This window comes from Anopheles ziemanni, chromosome 2 (assembly GCF_943734765.1).
Source record: "Anopheles ziemanni chromosome 2, idAnoZiCoDA_A2_x.2, whole genome shotgun sequence".
Lineage (NCBI taxonomy): Eukaryota > Metazoa > Arthropoda > Insecta > Diptera > Culicidae > Anopheles > Anopheles ziemanni.
In genome coordinates this window covers 86,006,216-86,021,050 of record NC_080705.1, presented here as the reverse complement: position 1 = coordinate 86,021,050, position 14,835 = coordinate 86,006,216, and the positions used below count along the sequence as shown (strand labels likewise).

The 14,835-nt window shown below is 41.2% G+C and overlaps 1 protein-coding gene across 1 annotated transcript; it reads left to right on the top strand.

The window, feature by feature from the left end:
• The first annotated feature begins 3,073 nt into the window (after positions 1–3,073).
• LOC131282483 (tumor protein D54) lies at positions 3,074–14,772 on the top strand. The gene is made up of 6 exons (XM_058311963.1): positions 3,074–3,245; positions 11,549–11,670; positions 11,757–11,917; positions 12,141–12,200; positions 12,888–13,050; positions 13,129–14,772. Exons 1-6 carry the CDS (start codon positions 3,233–3,235, stop codon positions 13,243–13,245), a joined length of 636 nt encoding a protein of 211 aa, XP_058167946.1. The 5' UTR covers positions 3,074–3,232; the 3' UTR covers positions 13,246–14,772.
• The last annotated feature ends 63 nt before the right edge of the window (positions 14,773–14,835 follow it).

Sequence of the window (14,835 nt, the reverse complement as noted above, 5' to 3'; positions counted from 1 at the left end):
TACATACATATTAGTAGCTGTGATATCATGCGGAAATTTTCGTTCATCAATAGTCTAGGGGGCTAAGTGCATGGGTAATGTTCCGGAGGATCGGAGTTCGAATCTAGGCTGAGAAAAACTTTTTTGTTGACGGTTGTGAAATATTTTTTAGATATTTAATGTAATTTTTCAAATCCGATAATAGTGCATGGGTGTTGTTCCGGAGAATCGGAGTTCAAATCTAAGCTAGGAAAAACTTTTTTGTTGACGGTTGTAAATTTTTTTTTTTCATGATTTTCTTTAGATATTTAATGTACTTTTTCAATTCCGATCATATTTTGATACATAAATTCAAATTATCATAACCATTATTAAATTAAAAGCTTGGTGGTTCAATTTATTCACATAGCCATTTATACCTGTATTTTCCCTATGCTATCCAGTCGTACAACTGGTGTACTGGTAGTGGTGCTCGAGCCTTGTATCAGAGGTTTGGTGTTCGAATCCCGATTGGGAAAATCTTTTATAGTACGAATCGCGCACAAATCGCGTTAGTGTAGAAACAGCGAAAAATGCGACGTCGCGCTAGCTCTTGTCAAATGTCAATTCGAAACGAAAACAAGCCGACAGCTGGACAAAACGTAAACAAACCGAAACACAAACGCGAACAAAATGAGCAATATTCTCCACGAAACATCGGATTTTTCGTTGTACTACTTATTTCTAGCCTTCACAAATGTAATTCAGTAATGAAACTCCGTTTTAATTGATATTTTTACCAAAGTTTTTTCGGGTGCCGAAACGTAAACAAACTGCACTCAACAAGTAGGAGATGACGGAGAAATATATACCTCCTACGGTGGGGCAAAATATCGTCCATGGTTGTTTTAGGTGGTTTTCTCAGTGAATTTCAAATGTAGAAGCGCCAAACTCACTCAGGGTGCATAAAATACGTAGCTTAACAAATATGATGCATTACTACCTCAAATTTCAACAAAAAATTTTAGCAGAGTTTGCGCCCCAATGTGATACATATTTCCACATACTCCCCTACCTCTGTCGCGCTTGGCTTGCGCGATTGTTCTGCCGAAACTGGGCTACTTTTGAAACGGGACGTCGCGCTGCAGTGTGGACCCCGAGAAAGATGTTGAACGCTTACTCGGGGTCCACACTACAGCGCGCGACGTCGCCTGACAGGCGGTCGAACTCCATACAAAAAAAATGTCGCACAAATCGCGCTAGTGTAGAACCAGCTGGACAAAACGTAAACAAATCGAATCACAAACGCGAACACAACGAGCGATATTCTTCACGAAACATCGGATTTTTCGTTGTACTACTTATTTTTAGGCTTCACAAATGTAATTCAGTTATCAAACTCCGTTTTAATTGATATTTTTACCAAAGTTTTTTCGGGTGCCGAAACGTAAACAAACTGCTCTTCAACAAGTAGGAGATGATGTGGAAATATATATTTCCTACGGCGGGCCAAAATATCGTCGTTGTTTGTTTAAGTTTGTTTTCTCAGTGAATTTCAAATGTAGAAGCGCCAAACTCACTCAGGGTGCATAAAATACGTAGATAAACAAATATCATGCATTACTACCTAAAAATTCAACAAAAAAATTTTAGTCGAGTTTGCGCCCCAATGTGATACATATTTCCACATACTCTCCTACCTCTGTCGCGCTTGGCTTGCGCGATGGTTCTGCCGAAACTGGGCTACTTTTGAAACGGGACGTCGCGCTGCATTGTGGACCCCGAGTTCCAGACTGCACCGTCGCGTAATGCGACGTCGCCTGACAGGCGCTGACTCCATGCGCAAGGCTTTTTTTACTCGGGGTCCACACTGCAGCGCGACGTCCCGTCTCAAAAGTAGCCCAGTTCCGGCAGAACAATCGCGCAAGCCAAGCGCGACAGAGGTAGGAGAGTATGTGGAAATATGTATCACATTGGGGCGCAAACTCGGCTAAAATTTTTTGTTGAATTTTGAGGTAGTAATGCATGATATTTGTTTAGCTACGTATTTTATGCAGCCTGAGTGAGGTTGGCGCTTCCACATTTGAAATTCACTGAGAAAACATACTTAAACAAACAACGACGATATTTTGGCTCGCCGTAGGAAGTATATATTTCCACATCATCTCCTACTTGTTGAAGAGCAGTTTGTTTACGTTTCGGCACCCTAAAAAACTTTGGTAAAAATATCAATTAAAACGGAGTTTGATAACTGAATTACATTTGTGAAGGCTAGAAATAAGTGATAAAACGAAAAATCCGATGTTTCGTGGAGAATATTGCTCGTTTTGTTCGCGTTTGTGTTTCGGCTTGTTAACGTTTTGTCCAGCTGTCGGTTTGTTTTCGTTTCGAATTGACATTTGATAAGAGCTAGCGTGACGTCGCGTTTTTCGCTGTTTCTACACTAGCGCGATTTGTGCGACATTTTTTTTGTATGGAGTTCTGCCGCCTGTCAGGCGACGTCGCGTTTCGTGACGGGACGTCGCGCTGTAGTGTGGACCCCGAGTTATATGGAGTTCAGCTCCTGTCAGGCGACGTCGCAGTGTAGTGTGGACCAAGATAAATACACACTATATAAGGTAGCGGAATGTAGAGCATTTTGACGTCTACACTGCAAAAAATCGAAAAATAGCTTTTGACAGTATGCTGATACTCAAATTTGGCGGGAATCGTCCTAAGAAGATAAACAAACAACAACGCTCGAGAACCAAACAAACCGATTCTTCTATTTCTTTCGTTTTGTTCGCATGGAAAATGTTTCAGAAGCCGTCGGCCGAAGTGGGTCACCGATTTTTCGACGAAATGTATCGAAGTTTCACCTCTCGTTACTCGCATAGTTGTTTACATTCTATGCTGTTTATCACCATGCTGTCAAAAGCCACGGTCGCCATTTTCTAAAAAAATACCTCCTAAAAAGTCACCTGTTCAGTATTTAATCATCTTGGTGTGGACCCCGAGTTAGAGGACAGGGTTGTATTGAACCAAATTGACGTCTGCGACGTTTCAAAATACATCTAGTGATTTGACATGCCGTTTCTTGTTTTTTTCACTTTTCTTTGCAGTGGAAATTTCTCTTCAACATAACTAGACCTGGTGTTCTGGCCTAACGTTGCTTTGTGCGTGCGGTATTCTAAAAAACGCATTAAAGATACGTGTATTTTCGGTAGTGCTCCGTGCAAATTGCCTGTTTTAAAGTGTTTATCAATCCCGTGTTACCAACCAACTTGCCAATACGATGGAGGAATCATGTAAGTAACATGTCGAAGTTCGAGACCGGTCAGCGTGAATTCATCGTAGAGTGAGAAAAATACTTCCCACACGGTAGACATTTTCGATGGCATAGAAATTGGTTCCGTGTAACTCGAAAAACTTACATCCGATACTCCTGTGCGGTCGGGCAGGTTGGGATTACAAGTTTAAGATCAATAGCAGAAAAGCTAAGAAACACCACGTCACCTGTCCGAAGACTGTAAAATGGAATAATTCTTTGTTGTCATTGTGCACAAATGGTTTGCGTGACACAGTAAATATACCCGGAGGACCGACATCCCAGGATTGGTAATCAAATTAAATGGTAATGTAACTTCGACAAACGAACGAGGTATGTGCTGTTTGATGTGGCAACGGGAACATGCGAGATGGTTGAATTTTGCAAAGCAAAAAAAAACAGGGAAAATAATATTACACACATAGGCTCCTGTACGGCCAGATGCCAATTTGTTATCGGGCAATTGGGGTGACTCATGTGTAACTACAATGTTATCGCAAATACAAACTTATCGTCTGTTTCAATGGTTTACATACGATTGCCCTCAGACGAGGCCTTAAATGATGCTGTTGTTCAAATGTGCCAATGTTTTGTTGGAGCCTCTTATGAAACTTATGAGAAGTTTACACTGATGATTCACATTTCATAAAGTACTTAGCACCTTAAACAACCTGTTAACACCAGTATGTGTTATAATTCCTACGCGTAACTGATAAGGAGTTGTTCACGGTTCATTCATAATGCATTACAATTCGTACGGTGTTTTGGATTTTTTTCGTAACAAAACTGCAAAAAATTGAAGGAATTTGTTCAATGGATTTCGAGGAATAAATGTTCACACTAAGAACTGCATACTCTTTCATAATAATCCAATGCCGACCGAAGTTCATTGACACTATTATATCGCTGTAATTGCAATTTGCAATTTAAAATAATGAATTACTAATTCTGAACTCAGTGTACCACTTGATCGTACTGTGGAAATTCGTTTCTCCACTATTTTGAGCACAAATTCTGCCTTCATAATGATCAATTCCTCTATCGGTTACCGTTTTAGTGAAAAATGCGGTGCATGGAATTGAAGTATATTTTAAATTACACTGTTTTTAGGGCCAATTCGTCGGTATCAAGCTGTTTTTTGTTGGTAGTAGGCAGTCAATTGCACGCGCACGGTTTTTGTTTGGCATCGTTAGGAAACACTTTGGGCTTGTTAAGTTTAACTTTGCCATTATCGGTAGCAACATTGACGCGACGAGAAAAGGTCGCGTTGTTGTCGCGTCAATGTTGCTACCGATAATGGCAAAGTTAAACTTAACAAGTCCAAAGTGTTTCCTAACGATGCCAAACAAAAACCGTGCGCGTGCAATTGACTGCCTACTACCAACAAAAAACAGCTTGATACCGACGAATTGGCCCTGAAAACAGTGTATTATCCCCAACAATCGTTAAACTCACAAGCGTTGAAATGTGTTTTTAATTTGATCATTTACAAACTTGAACTCTTTAAGCCAGATCGACCTAAATAAATTGTAACATGCCATGTGAGTCATTACTCCAATTTGGTAAAATAATATCAGGTTATTATATATGCTAGTGTATATGAAAAATTCCGTAAACACTTTCTATTTCTCCTTCTAATAGGCCAATATATCTGTTGTTAACTGTTTGCTTGTTAATTCTACAAACGTTTGCTGATCATTAAATCTGATCATCAAGAATATGCTTATCAGTCTTGGTCTAAAAATGAAACCCGCTATATGAAATGATTAATAAAACATATCTAAAAGTAGTGGTTCTGTTATACAAATATGGGAAAGTGCAACGATCTGATATTTATGGTCCCCGTTTGTATCTAATTACATTTCCTCTAAAATCATGCATTACCCTTAAACGTAAAACAGCAAGCAAGAAGTTTATTTAAACATTTTTAAAGCCTTCTACAAACATCCCATTTTATTTCTTAATATAATCAATGAAATATTTTGAAATAATATAAACGATCTTCATTTGTTAATTTTTTAAATTACTTTATGAACGAAAGGAACGTTTGAACGATCGCTGTAACGATCTATTTGTTATATTAGATCACCGTCACAGAAAATAACTGCAAGATTAGCATTGAATATAATGAACAAAATGTACTAAAAGAAGATGAGGTAGAATTTAATGTGCAAACAGATTTTTTTTTTCGATTTTTCCGTACCACTGTATAGTTAATCTTTCGATGATTCGAACTTAATAGTCAAGAGATGAATTTAAAACCTTTCCCTCTACATGTTGGCCATAAGACTAACTTCTTTTCTAGACATTTTGTTCCAAGCTTGCCGACTTCAAATGACAATAAATCGGATACATGATATGGTTCTGCCACAGATGGTGCTGCCGTGCGATCTTGCTGGTCCAAGTCACATCGACGCAAACGTGATGCGGTTCCGGGCAGAGAAATGGCAACTACATGTCGACCTTAGCTCATTGAAACTTGAGACTTGGCCTCAAAGCAGGTTGTAAGAAAAAGTGATTGTATATGCACCATTTTCGCCTCCTTCCATGGGATATGTCTACGGAGACACCACGGAGCTAACGGATCACCGACCGTGATATTCTCTCGATCGGCGGAAGATCGCGAACGATCACCGTTCCACCGTATATTTCTTACGGGTGGCGGGTTGAATGCTTCTCTTCGCTCACACACGCCCCATCGCGGATCATGGTTTCTCTCGCGGAAGCGAACCTAACCGTGGCCAACTCGCGGGAAGCTTTCGCGTTGTTCGCCGAGAGGCGCTTTGCGGCTCCATGGGGCTTTCGTTCGTGTTGGTACCAGGGCTCTATAGGGCTGTGTATTTACGCAAGCCATTTTCGTCCGATTCGCCCCGGTTTTCCTGCCACGCTGTGTATGCTGGAACGTTCGCGGGTTTTAGTTTGCGTTCGCAACTCGCCGTTGACGGACACATCACTGCGCTATTGCCTCGCGCGTACCTTTCGGCACCATAACGGGCCACCCTTAGTGAATGTGTAAGCCTTTCGCGAACAACGGTGGAGAAAATAAGCGCCGCGGAAAGAAGGAAAAAAAAACAAGAATCGATCGTAACCGCCCCAAGCAACTTTCCCGTTTTGTGGCCGCGAGTTCTCCTCCGCGCCCGTAACAAGAAATGATCATAAAAAGAATGTAACGAAATAATGTTCCCGGTGGAAATTTCGGTAACAATTGTGCAGGAGCGCGGGAGTGCGCCACGGGTGATCCAAATGAGTTTGGTCAATAAACAACCGTAAACGGCGAACTCTCGGCGAGCCACCACCGGGAGCTAACGGTGCCAACGGGGAAGAAAATCCAACCCCAAGTGTGTGCTGTGGAGGGTTTCCAAGCGAGCACAGCGAGCGAGGGCTGGAAAATTGATCGATAATGCCGAGTGGTTCGTCCGTTGGTGGAGTGTCATAATATGGTCCTACAATTATGTATATTGCATTCGACCGATCGATCCGCCGTCGCTGGCCGTGAAGAACGTGTGCTTTCTCCATTTCGTTTTCGTGACACTGGTGGTTGTTAGAAGGTTTTTTTATTAGCTTTCCATCATCGTAAAGGTCATTCGTCGGTAGGGGTCTGTGTTTGATTGTTGTAACCTTGTTTGATGAACGAGAAGTAATCACAGTGAAATGGACAAAGACGAACCACGTTGACCTATTTGTTGCGCTTTTAATTTTCCATTAAGGAAAATTACTGGTTTAAAAATTAAATAACACTTTCTACAAAAACTACAATCTCAGTTGTGTCCGTCTCGCCGGCTTAAAACTATTCGTCAAACAACGATCAGCAGTCTCTGTTAGGCGGGCCTACATTAAAGTCTTCCAGTCTGTGGTTTGGGTCAATCAGCTGAGAGTGAGCGGTTGCGGCAGAAAGCATATAAAACACAAACCCCCGTTACATAAAACGTTCAAAGTTTGCCTGGTACTTGCACACTTTGAGATAAAACTGGGTCAAAGAGAAGATATACCAGTCGAAGAATCATAAAGAAAAATCGGAGTTCTCTTACGTACTTCGGGTGGTTTAAGAAGCAGTGTTTTGGTACACAAAACTCAACGCTTTTCGCAAGCGGCAGCGATCCGAAAGGAGCGGTTGATCGACAACGTGTTGTTGAGCAAACACCACAGCTTGTGTTGGGAATTTGATAGTTGGGAAAACAAGACATACCACCGAGGAAGTTTTTTTTGTGCAACCAACGGCCTGAAGACGGCTGAAGAAACGATAGAATCGCTGTCCAACATGATGTACCAGGTGCAATTACGAACCCAACGAAATTACTTCATCATCAGCAGCAGCATGTACTCGTACTACCTTTCGTAGTGGATGGTTTCTGGGGCCAAATTCCCTTTCGAAGGCACTACAACAGCACTCTTGCATAATAGGACCAGAGCCTTTGGGATCGTTATGGAAATGTAGTTTTGCTACACTAAGCCCCGTTGGTAGCAGTAAACGACACAATCTCGCCCTGCTTCGTCATGATTGGCACCGTCTAGTTTTGTGCCGGGTTTTCGCACACTCTACCCTACGGGTCGGCATCATTGAGCGGTTGAATGAGCGAATCGATCCGGAAAATTCACCCACCACCACCGCCCGGAGCAGCTGACACGAGCAAGATGCGCGTCGGAGAGGACGACCTCCCGAGCCTCGAGTACATCGAGGATCCGTACATACCGAAGCTCGACCCAAACTGCATCACGCCCTCGTTGGACGAGGTGTACGATATCGACGAGGATGACGGGCTGATCGGGCACGAGCAGCACTGGCCGGACGAAACGGAGCTCTACCTGCGATCGCTGACGCTCGATCAAATCCTCGGGGTACCTTACGACGAAGACGATGATGACGACGATGACGATGGGGATGTCAATCCGGCACCGGCCGAGGTAGAACTGCAGGCTGTGGAAACGGAATTCAATCCACCACTTTCCTCGGACGAAGGGGGCGGCAGCACCGGTGAGCGCGGCCCTAGAACGACTGCCGAGCACGATCGGTTAGGCGTGGGGATTAACTTTGAACCGCTGCGAACCGCAGGTCAGGGACACGCTGACCGTGGGATAGCTCCCGGCGGCGGTGGGGTGGTGCGAAACATTCTGGCCAGTAAGCTGCTCGGCGGGGCCACGAACAGGCGCATCCGGGCGCTATTCAATCGACGAAAGATTCGGGACGTGCGGGTCACGTTCATCGATTTCTCGAAGCCATACCTAGCGCGCATCTCGAGCGGTGATAACTACAAAAGTTTCCTCAACATTGGCAGTGCAGCAGGTGAGAAATTATATGGTGCACGAAAGGACACGAGCAGGACAGGCGGAAAGCATATTATTCACATATGCCGCTAATACCGAGTTACGTAAACTATATCAAGGGTAGAACAAAAATAACATAATCGGAAAAAATGGACACCGGACGAAATGGCAACCCTCTAGTGAAGCCTATCAAGTCAACCAACCTACCTGACGTCAAAATGTCGTTGATCGGAAGAGTGGCGTAAGCGTAAAAATGGTTCTGTGGTTGTTTCGTAGAGGGTTTTTGCTATTGCTGGATTATGAAACAAAACAAACAAAGTTGAAAATGACATAATTATTTGCGGTTAACTTTTTGGAATAAAATTTCTATCTAAATGACGTGTGCTGAAGCCTTAACACACTTGCTATGGAAAAGGAATCGAAAATGTAGTTCATAAATTTTCAAATAGAAGGGCTGATTATAACGCAATGATGATTAAAACTATTCGTAATCGCGACATAAGTGAAAAACTGCGCACAGCACTGTGTATAGAGAAGTGAATTTTAATGTATCTGTTGCTCAAATCTCCTTCGATGTCGTATAGGTTTATGTTACATTTTACCCTTCCCTATGAACAGACATGAGGCTCCCAAAGATCCCAGATAGACTGCTAATTACGCGGTTTAACAATTTCGACAGCGTGTTTTTTGACCATGCCACAACCGAATTGGCGTCAGTCTTGGTCGATTTAATCTCATTTTCAAATTTGTTACGGTACCAACATATTGTGTTGTGGTTTTTTGTCTATTTGTCTATGTGTTTCTGTTTTTTTCTTAGCCATTTCTGTAATCAACCCTGAAGATGATTTAGTTTTTTGTGAGTTTGAAAAATGACAATATACTAGCAATCTTGAATACCTTGAAGAGTCTATATGTCACAGATTATTTCTTATCATTTCAATGTAGAATTGTGTCATTGGACAGCAAACTTATTTAGGTTTGATTTATTTTGACTTGTTTTTAGAAAAATAATTTAATGTTATTATTTACACAAATTAATTTAAGATCATCATTGTGCGCGTTTGGTGATAACTCTCAGAGTAGTTGAAACCGAAGGTTTTAAAATTATTACCTACACATTTTTTATAAAATACATGTGGAACTAAACACCCTGAAGTTTTAAACATATTAGACACATATGAAAAGACGTGTTAAAGGATGGACATGGAATACATGGAATTAGTTGAGAATTTGTACAAACTTCGCGTACCCTCAAGAGGGGATCAATGCAAGACAAAAAAAAGTACATCTTTCCTCAGTTTAAAAAATGAATTGAATACGTTTTCCTTTGTTGAAAAACACTTTTACCTTTCATGGAAAAGCTATCTCTATAAGTGCAGAAAGAATAAAACCATATCATGTTTCATGTGGGCACGTTTATGCGCAGAGAGAACTACTTCAACTGGAACGATCGTTTTCCTACGCTGCATGTCACGTTTACACCTGGATTCGTGACTACAGTCCGATTTAGTGCAAGGTGGACGGAAACGCTACGGCCTACAGCTCAAAACCGTATAGCAGGCAATATCGGCATGAAAAAAAGAATAGGCTAATCACTTTTCCTAAGTTCGCGTGAGGTCACTGGCAAAGGAATGTTTGAAGGCTTGTGTTTCCACGTTTCCTATTGCCAACTATACGATCCCGATCATATGGATGGTTGATCATTTTGATCGCTCCTAACTTTACCAGTTACGTTATTACACGTTATTACAATAATTTGTATTCCATACTTTCGGAATTTATTTCATACATTGTTCTACAATCTTTAAGCAAGGTAAATCCGACGTTTATCTTCGCTTTTTTTCAATCGTAATGTGGTCGTTAACATACATCAAAATACGTTTAAATTGTTTTAACACGTTGCGTACCGCGTCACCCAAATATGGGTGACAGCAGTTTTAGTACAAACAAGTTTTTGACCCATAAATAAATGAAAATGCAACATAAAAATTATTATAATATTTTATATAAATTTTTGGGAAGCTAAGTTTTTGCTTGGCCTTCGAAAACAATCGGTTTAACAAATATTATAAACAAATTGTAATTTGAAAAATTGTACTAAAAATTGTGCTAAAACGCTTGGTACGCAACGTGTTAAACCTCTTCATCTTTTCTGTTATCTTTCACGAAATTAAAATAACGTATTGATTAGAGGGTGTAGCGTATCGTTGATTTCGTGAAATCCGTACTGCTTTTCAGCTATCGAAAGGGAAGGCCAACCACCAGTTGCATTGTTGCATTCACCCAGTTTATGCACACGTTTACCTTTCGTGGTAATTTTCAAAGATATGAGGCATTCACATTTTCATAAGCATTGAAGTTTACCACGTACCACCCTGTTTTGGCGGCTTTATCGTTTGGTACTACAACGGTGGCATTGCCTCTTTAATGTTTGCCATGTTTCCTTCCTTTTCTAAACAACTTCACTTCCATATGGTTTCCACGTATGGTGCATTTTCCTGCCGGGCGGTGCCCACCGAGCCACGTGATCGGTACATGATGATCCGGGGTGGAAAAATCGACCGCAAAACTTATCCACGGTGAGGTTGGATTTGTGCTTGTACAGAGCTTTGTGCGCCTTGTGCTAAGCCCTATAAAAGCGTTCACTTGGCTGTGGTTTGTTAACAATGCGAGAAAACATACAAGGACGTCCACTACGGAACGTCGGCAGTCGTACAAGTACCAGACCATTGTGGAAATTACTGAATGCAATAAGTGGTGTTTAAGCAGCATCATCGAGATTCTGTGATTGTTGCTCTAGGAATTTGTTCGTCCTTTTTGTTTCAATTCTTAAGAATTTAAAACAAATCTGATTAACCTATATTATTAATTTACATAACCAGCTCTTGTAACAGGTGTTAAAAGTATTTTTCTCCCTCAACGTATTTGTTAAATATATTTACCACGGTTTAAGGCTGTGCTCCGTTTTCAGAACCACTATTTACGATTAACAATTCCCTTCTTCTACTACCTCCAACACAGACAATCCCGATAAATTGTCCGATGCATCTCCCGTTGGATCGATCAGTTCAGCCGAAATTGCGAACGAATTCTCAGGACTTTCCGCGGAAGAGCAAACGGCCCAGCGTGAAGAATGGAGTCAGGTAAGAATCCTGTACCAAAAAAAAAATCGAGTGAAAATAGGGAAAATAAAAGTGTAAATTATAATGCAACCATTTCATTTTTGTAGGAGCTGGCACGCGTCGAGGAAGAGATCACAACCCTCCGGACGGTATTACAGTCGAAAATGCGCCACGCCAGCGAGCTGAAGCGCAAGCTCGGGATCACCGTGTGGAAGGAAATCACCGACGATGTCAGCCAAGGGCTGAAAAACGTTAAAGAAAGCAACGTGTAAGTATCAGGTTTGTGGTGATGCGAAATCTCCGGCACAAAAATAAGTACATAACCAGCCTATTTGTTAGCGGCGAAAGTATTACCGATTGGTACATTTGGTTTTCAAAAATATGAATAATGTTTCGCTCATTTTTGTGAATTTTATCTCGCCATTTGCCATTCATCTTCTTCCGTTTTATCGGTTTTTATTTTTCTTTTATTTTCTTCATGCTTTTTTAAGTTATCAAAGTGTCGAAACGAAGGTCGGAGAAATCACTAACGTTGTAACAAGCGCACCAATGTAAGTAAATCCATAAATTCGGCCACGCGGGTTCAGTTCCGCCTTCGATCGGCGGGGTCTGCTTTATGTGTGATGCTACCATTTTCACGTGTTCTGTAAACTATTACTCAATATTATGCTAACTAAAAAAATGTGTGCGATATATTAGCCAATGTGTTCTTTTAACCCGGCTTTTATGCTCCCAACAATCTCCAACCTATTTTTTATAAATTTTATATAACATTAAATTCGACGAGTATAAACGAAACAAAATAATTTTTCAATATTTTTTCCTATTTATTTTATTGCCTTTGTTTCTTTTCGTTTAATTTTATAACAACTTGTAATCTTATGTTGTGTATAATTGGCACCATTTCCCCTTTTGAAATTTGTACCTCTAGTTTAAATATTTGGTCAATAAGTTATCGTTCTTTTTCTTATGCTTGCATGTAAAAAATAGGATAGCGCGTGGGTAAGTTTCCGTATCCCATTTTTACTTACAAAATCACTAACCTTCACTCTAGTCCGTTTCTGCACTAAATGATTCCTCCTTCTCTCTATATTCCCTGAGTGTCGCACACACTGTATGCTGGCGCAATACTGCACAAAAAACACACACACACTGTATTCTTTTTTGCACGCCTTCAGTTCGTGTTTATTCTATGGAGAGTTAATTAAACATTTTTTTTTGTTCGCGTCCTTTCATAGCTATCAGAAAACGGAAAGCGCCATTAAGACGACCGCCGGAAAAACGACGTCCGTTATTGGCGGCATCGCCGGCAAGATGACCCAGAAGCTGACGGAAATGAAACAATCCGACTCGTACCGATCGTTCGAGGAGCGGGTCGGGACGGCATACGAAAACGTTCGGGTAAGTGTGACAAATCCGTTTTCCCGCGAACGAGGATCATCAAACTTATGTTTTTTTGTATCTTTCTTCCATCGACAGTCCAAAGTATCCTCGCGCTCTAGCTCGGTGCAGAGCTTGTCCGACATGCAGAACGATGAGCGCCGCAGTTCCGTGACCACGCCGACCGCCATCCCAGAGGAAAAGCCCCTTTCTTAAGTTCCGTGAGCCTCTAGTTAGTTAGGCTGTCGATCATCCGATCCTTACTTGACCATCGTCCAACAGAAAGAGAGCTTGGATGAATTGTGTGGCGTGTTAGGAACAAAATGGCTATTCTCTAACATCTCTTTTCGTATATCTGCAACATGTTGTAATCTATCATATGTGCTAATTTATATTCCGTTATTCCTCCCGGACAAGGGATGCAGTCAGTCGTGTCGGTACAACAAAAAGAGGGTACATTATGTCGATGTCTGGGTGTGAGTGTGTGTTAAACACTGCTAAATCGCAAAGCTAAATGCCGGCTTCGCCGCCGACTCCTACGCAAATCTCGTGCAAATGATAACGAATCGCGATCGCGGTAAAAGATCACATCATCCAGAAGGAAGGCTTAAAGTAATGAAGAGAATATGAATCACACCTTGTCGTTAACATAAAGCTAACAATAAACGATAGCGAACTCGCGTCTTCTAAGCAAGAACCTCTTTCGGTGTCCTACGTTTAATTTTCTCTTAAAGTTGCATAGATGTCCCTAATGGTGCTATCCTTATTTTTGACGTAGAGAAAACAATTGCAGGATTCGCATTGCAAAATATGCCTCAATTTTCGTTTCGTTTTAGACGTGTACAGCGCACGATTGTTGCTAGTGGCCGAGTGGTGTATTCTTATGCTATACAACAGGAAAAGGTAGTGAACAAAACAATGAAGTTATTTAGCTAGAATTAATACGCTAGTGATTGATATTACGCCCTCGCCCTCCGGGGGGCGTACAGATGTATGTTTTCTACGACAAAAAAGCTCCCTCCCGGAACTGTATGTTGCTCCTTGAAGGCGGATAAACAATTGCTATACCGTACAGTCGAACTAAATGTGCCTAAATTCATAGTAAACACGGTCCATGCTGATTTTTGCTGATAGCATTACTACCCGGGCATAGTTCCTCGCGAAGTTCAAAAGTATAAAACATACAATAGTAGCACACAAACTTCACTCTCGTAGTAGTAGTACTTCGGTTATCAAAGCTTACCGCTGGAAGACGTATTCTTTCGGAAGACACCCCCTCCCATTCATAGAGAATAGCATAGCTGAGACACGGTCGAGAAACAGTCAGCAAAGATAATTATTTATAGTTCTATCGTTCGTACTTATCGAACCTTCCTAGACAGAGTAAGAAATGTGGAAAACGAATTATATACAAATTTAATGAAATATTCGTGACACCATGCTACCCGGGATAAGTGTAGAATTTTGGATGTAACCCCTTTGGGATAAACCAACCTTTCATAAAACAAAAAATCCTCTACATTCGATGCGTGTAAATCGCGCGTTAAGAAGACGGTTTTTCCCAACCTAGTGTATGCATCAGGATTAATATTTAGTCAGTGAGAGGACATCGTACGAAAGAAGGACTAGTAACACAATAATGAAATAATACAATGATGCAAATTTTGTTTCGTTAATAATAACTGCTCGTGACTAAGGAAGAATAAAGAATCTTGCAATTTTGGTGTGTCTATTTTCACATTGATGAAAGTTGGTCTGTTTCATTGCATGAACAAAAAAGTTAGCTCGGACTGCATGCCATGATCA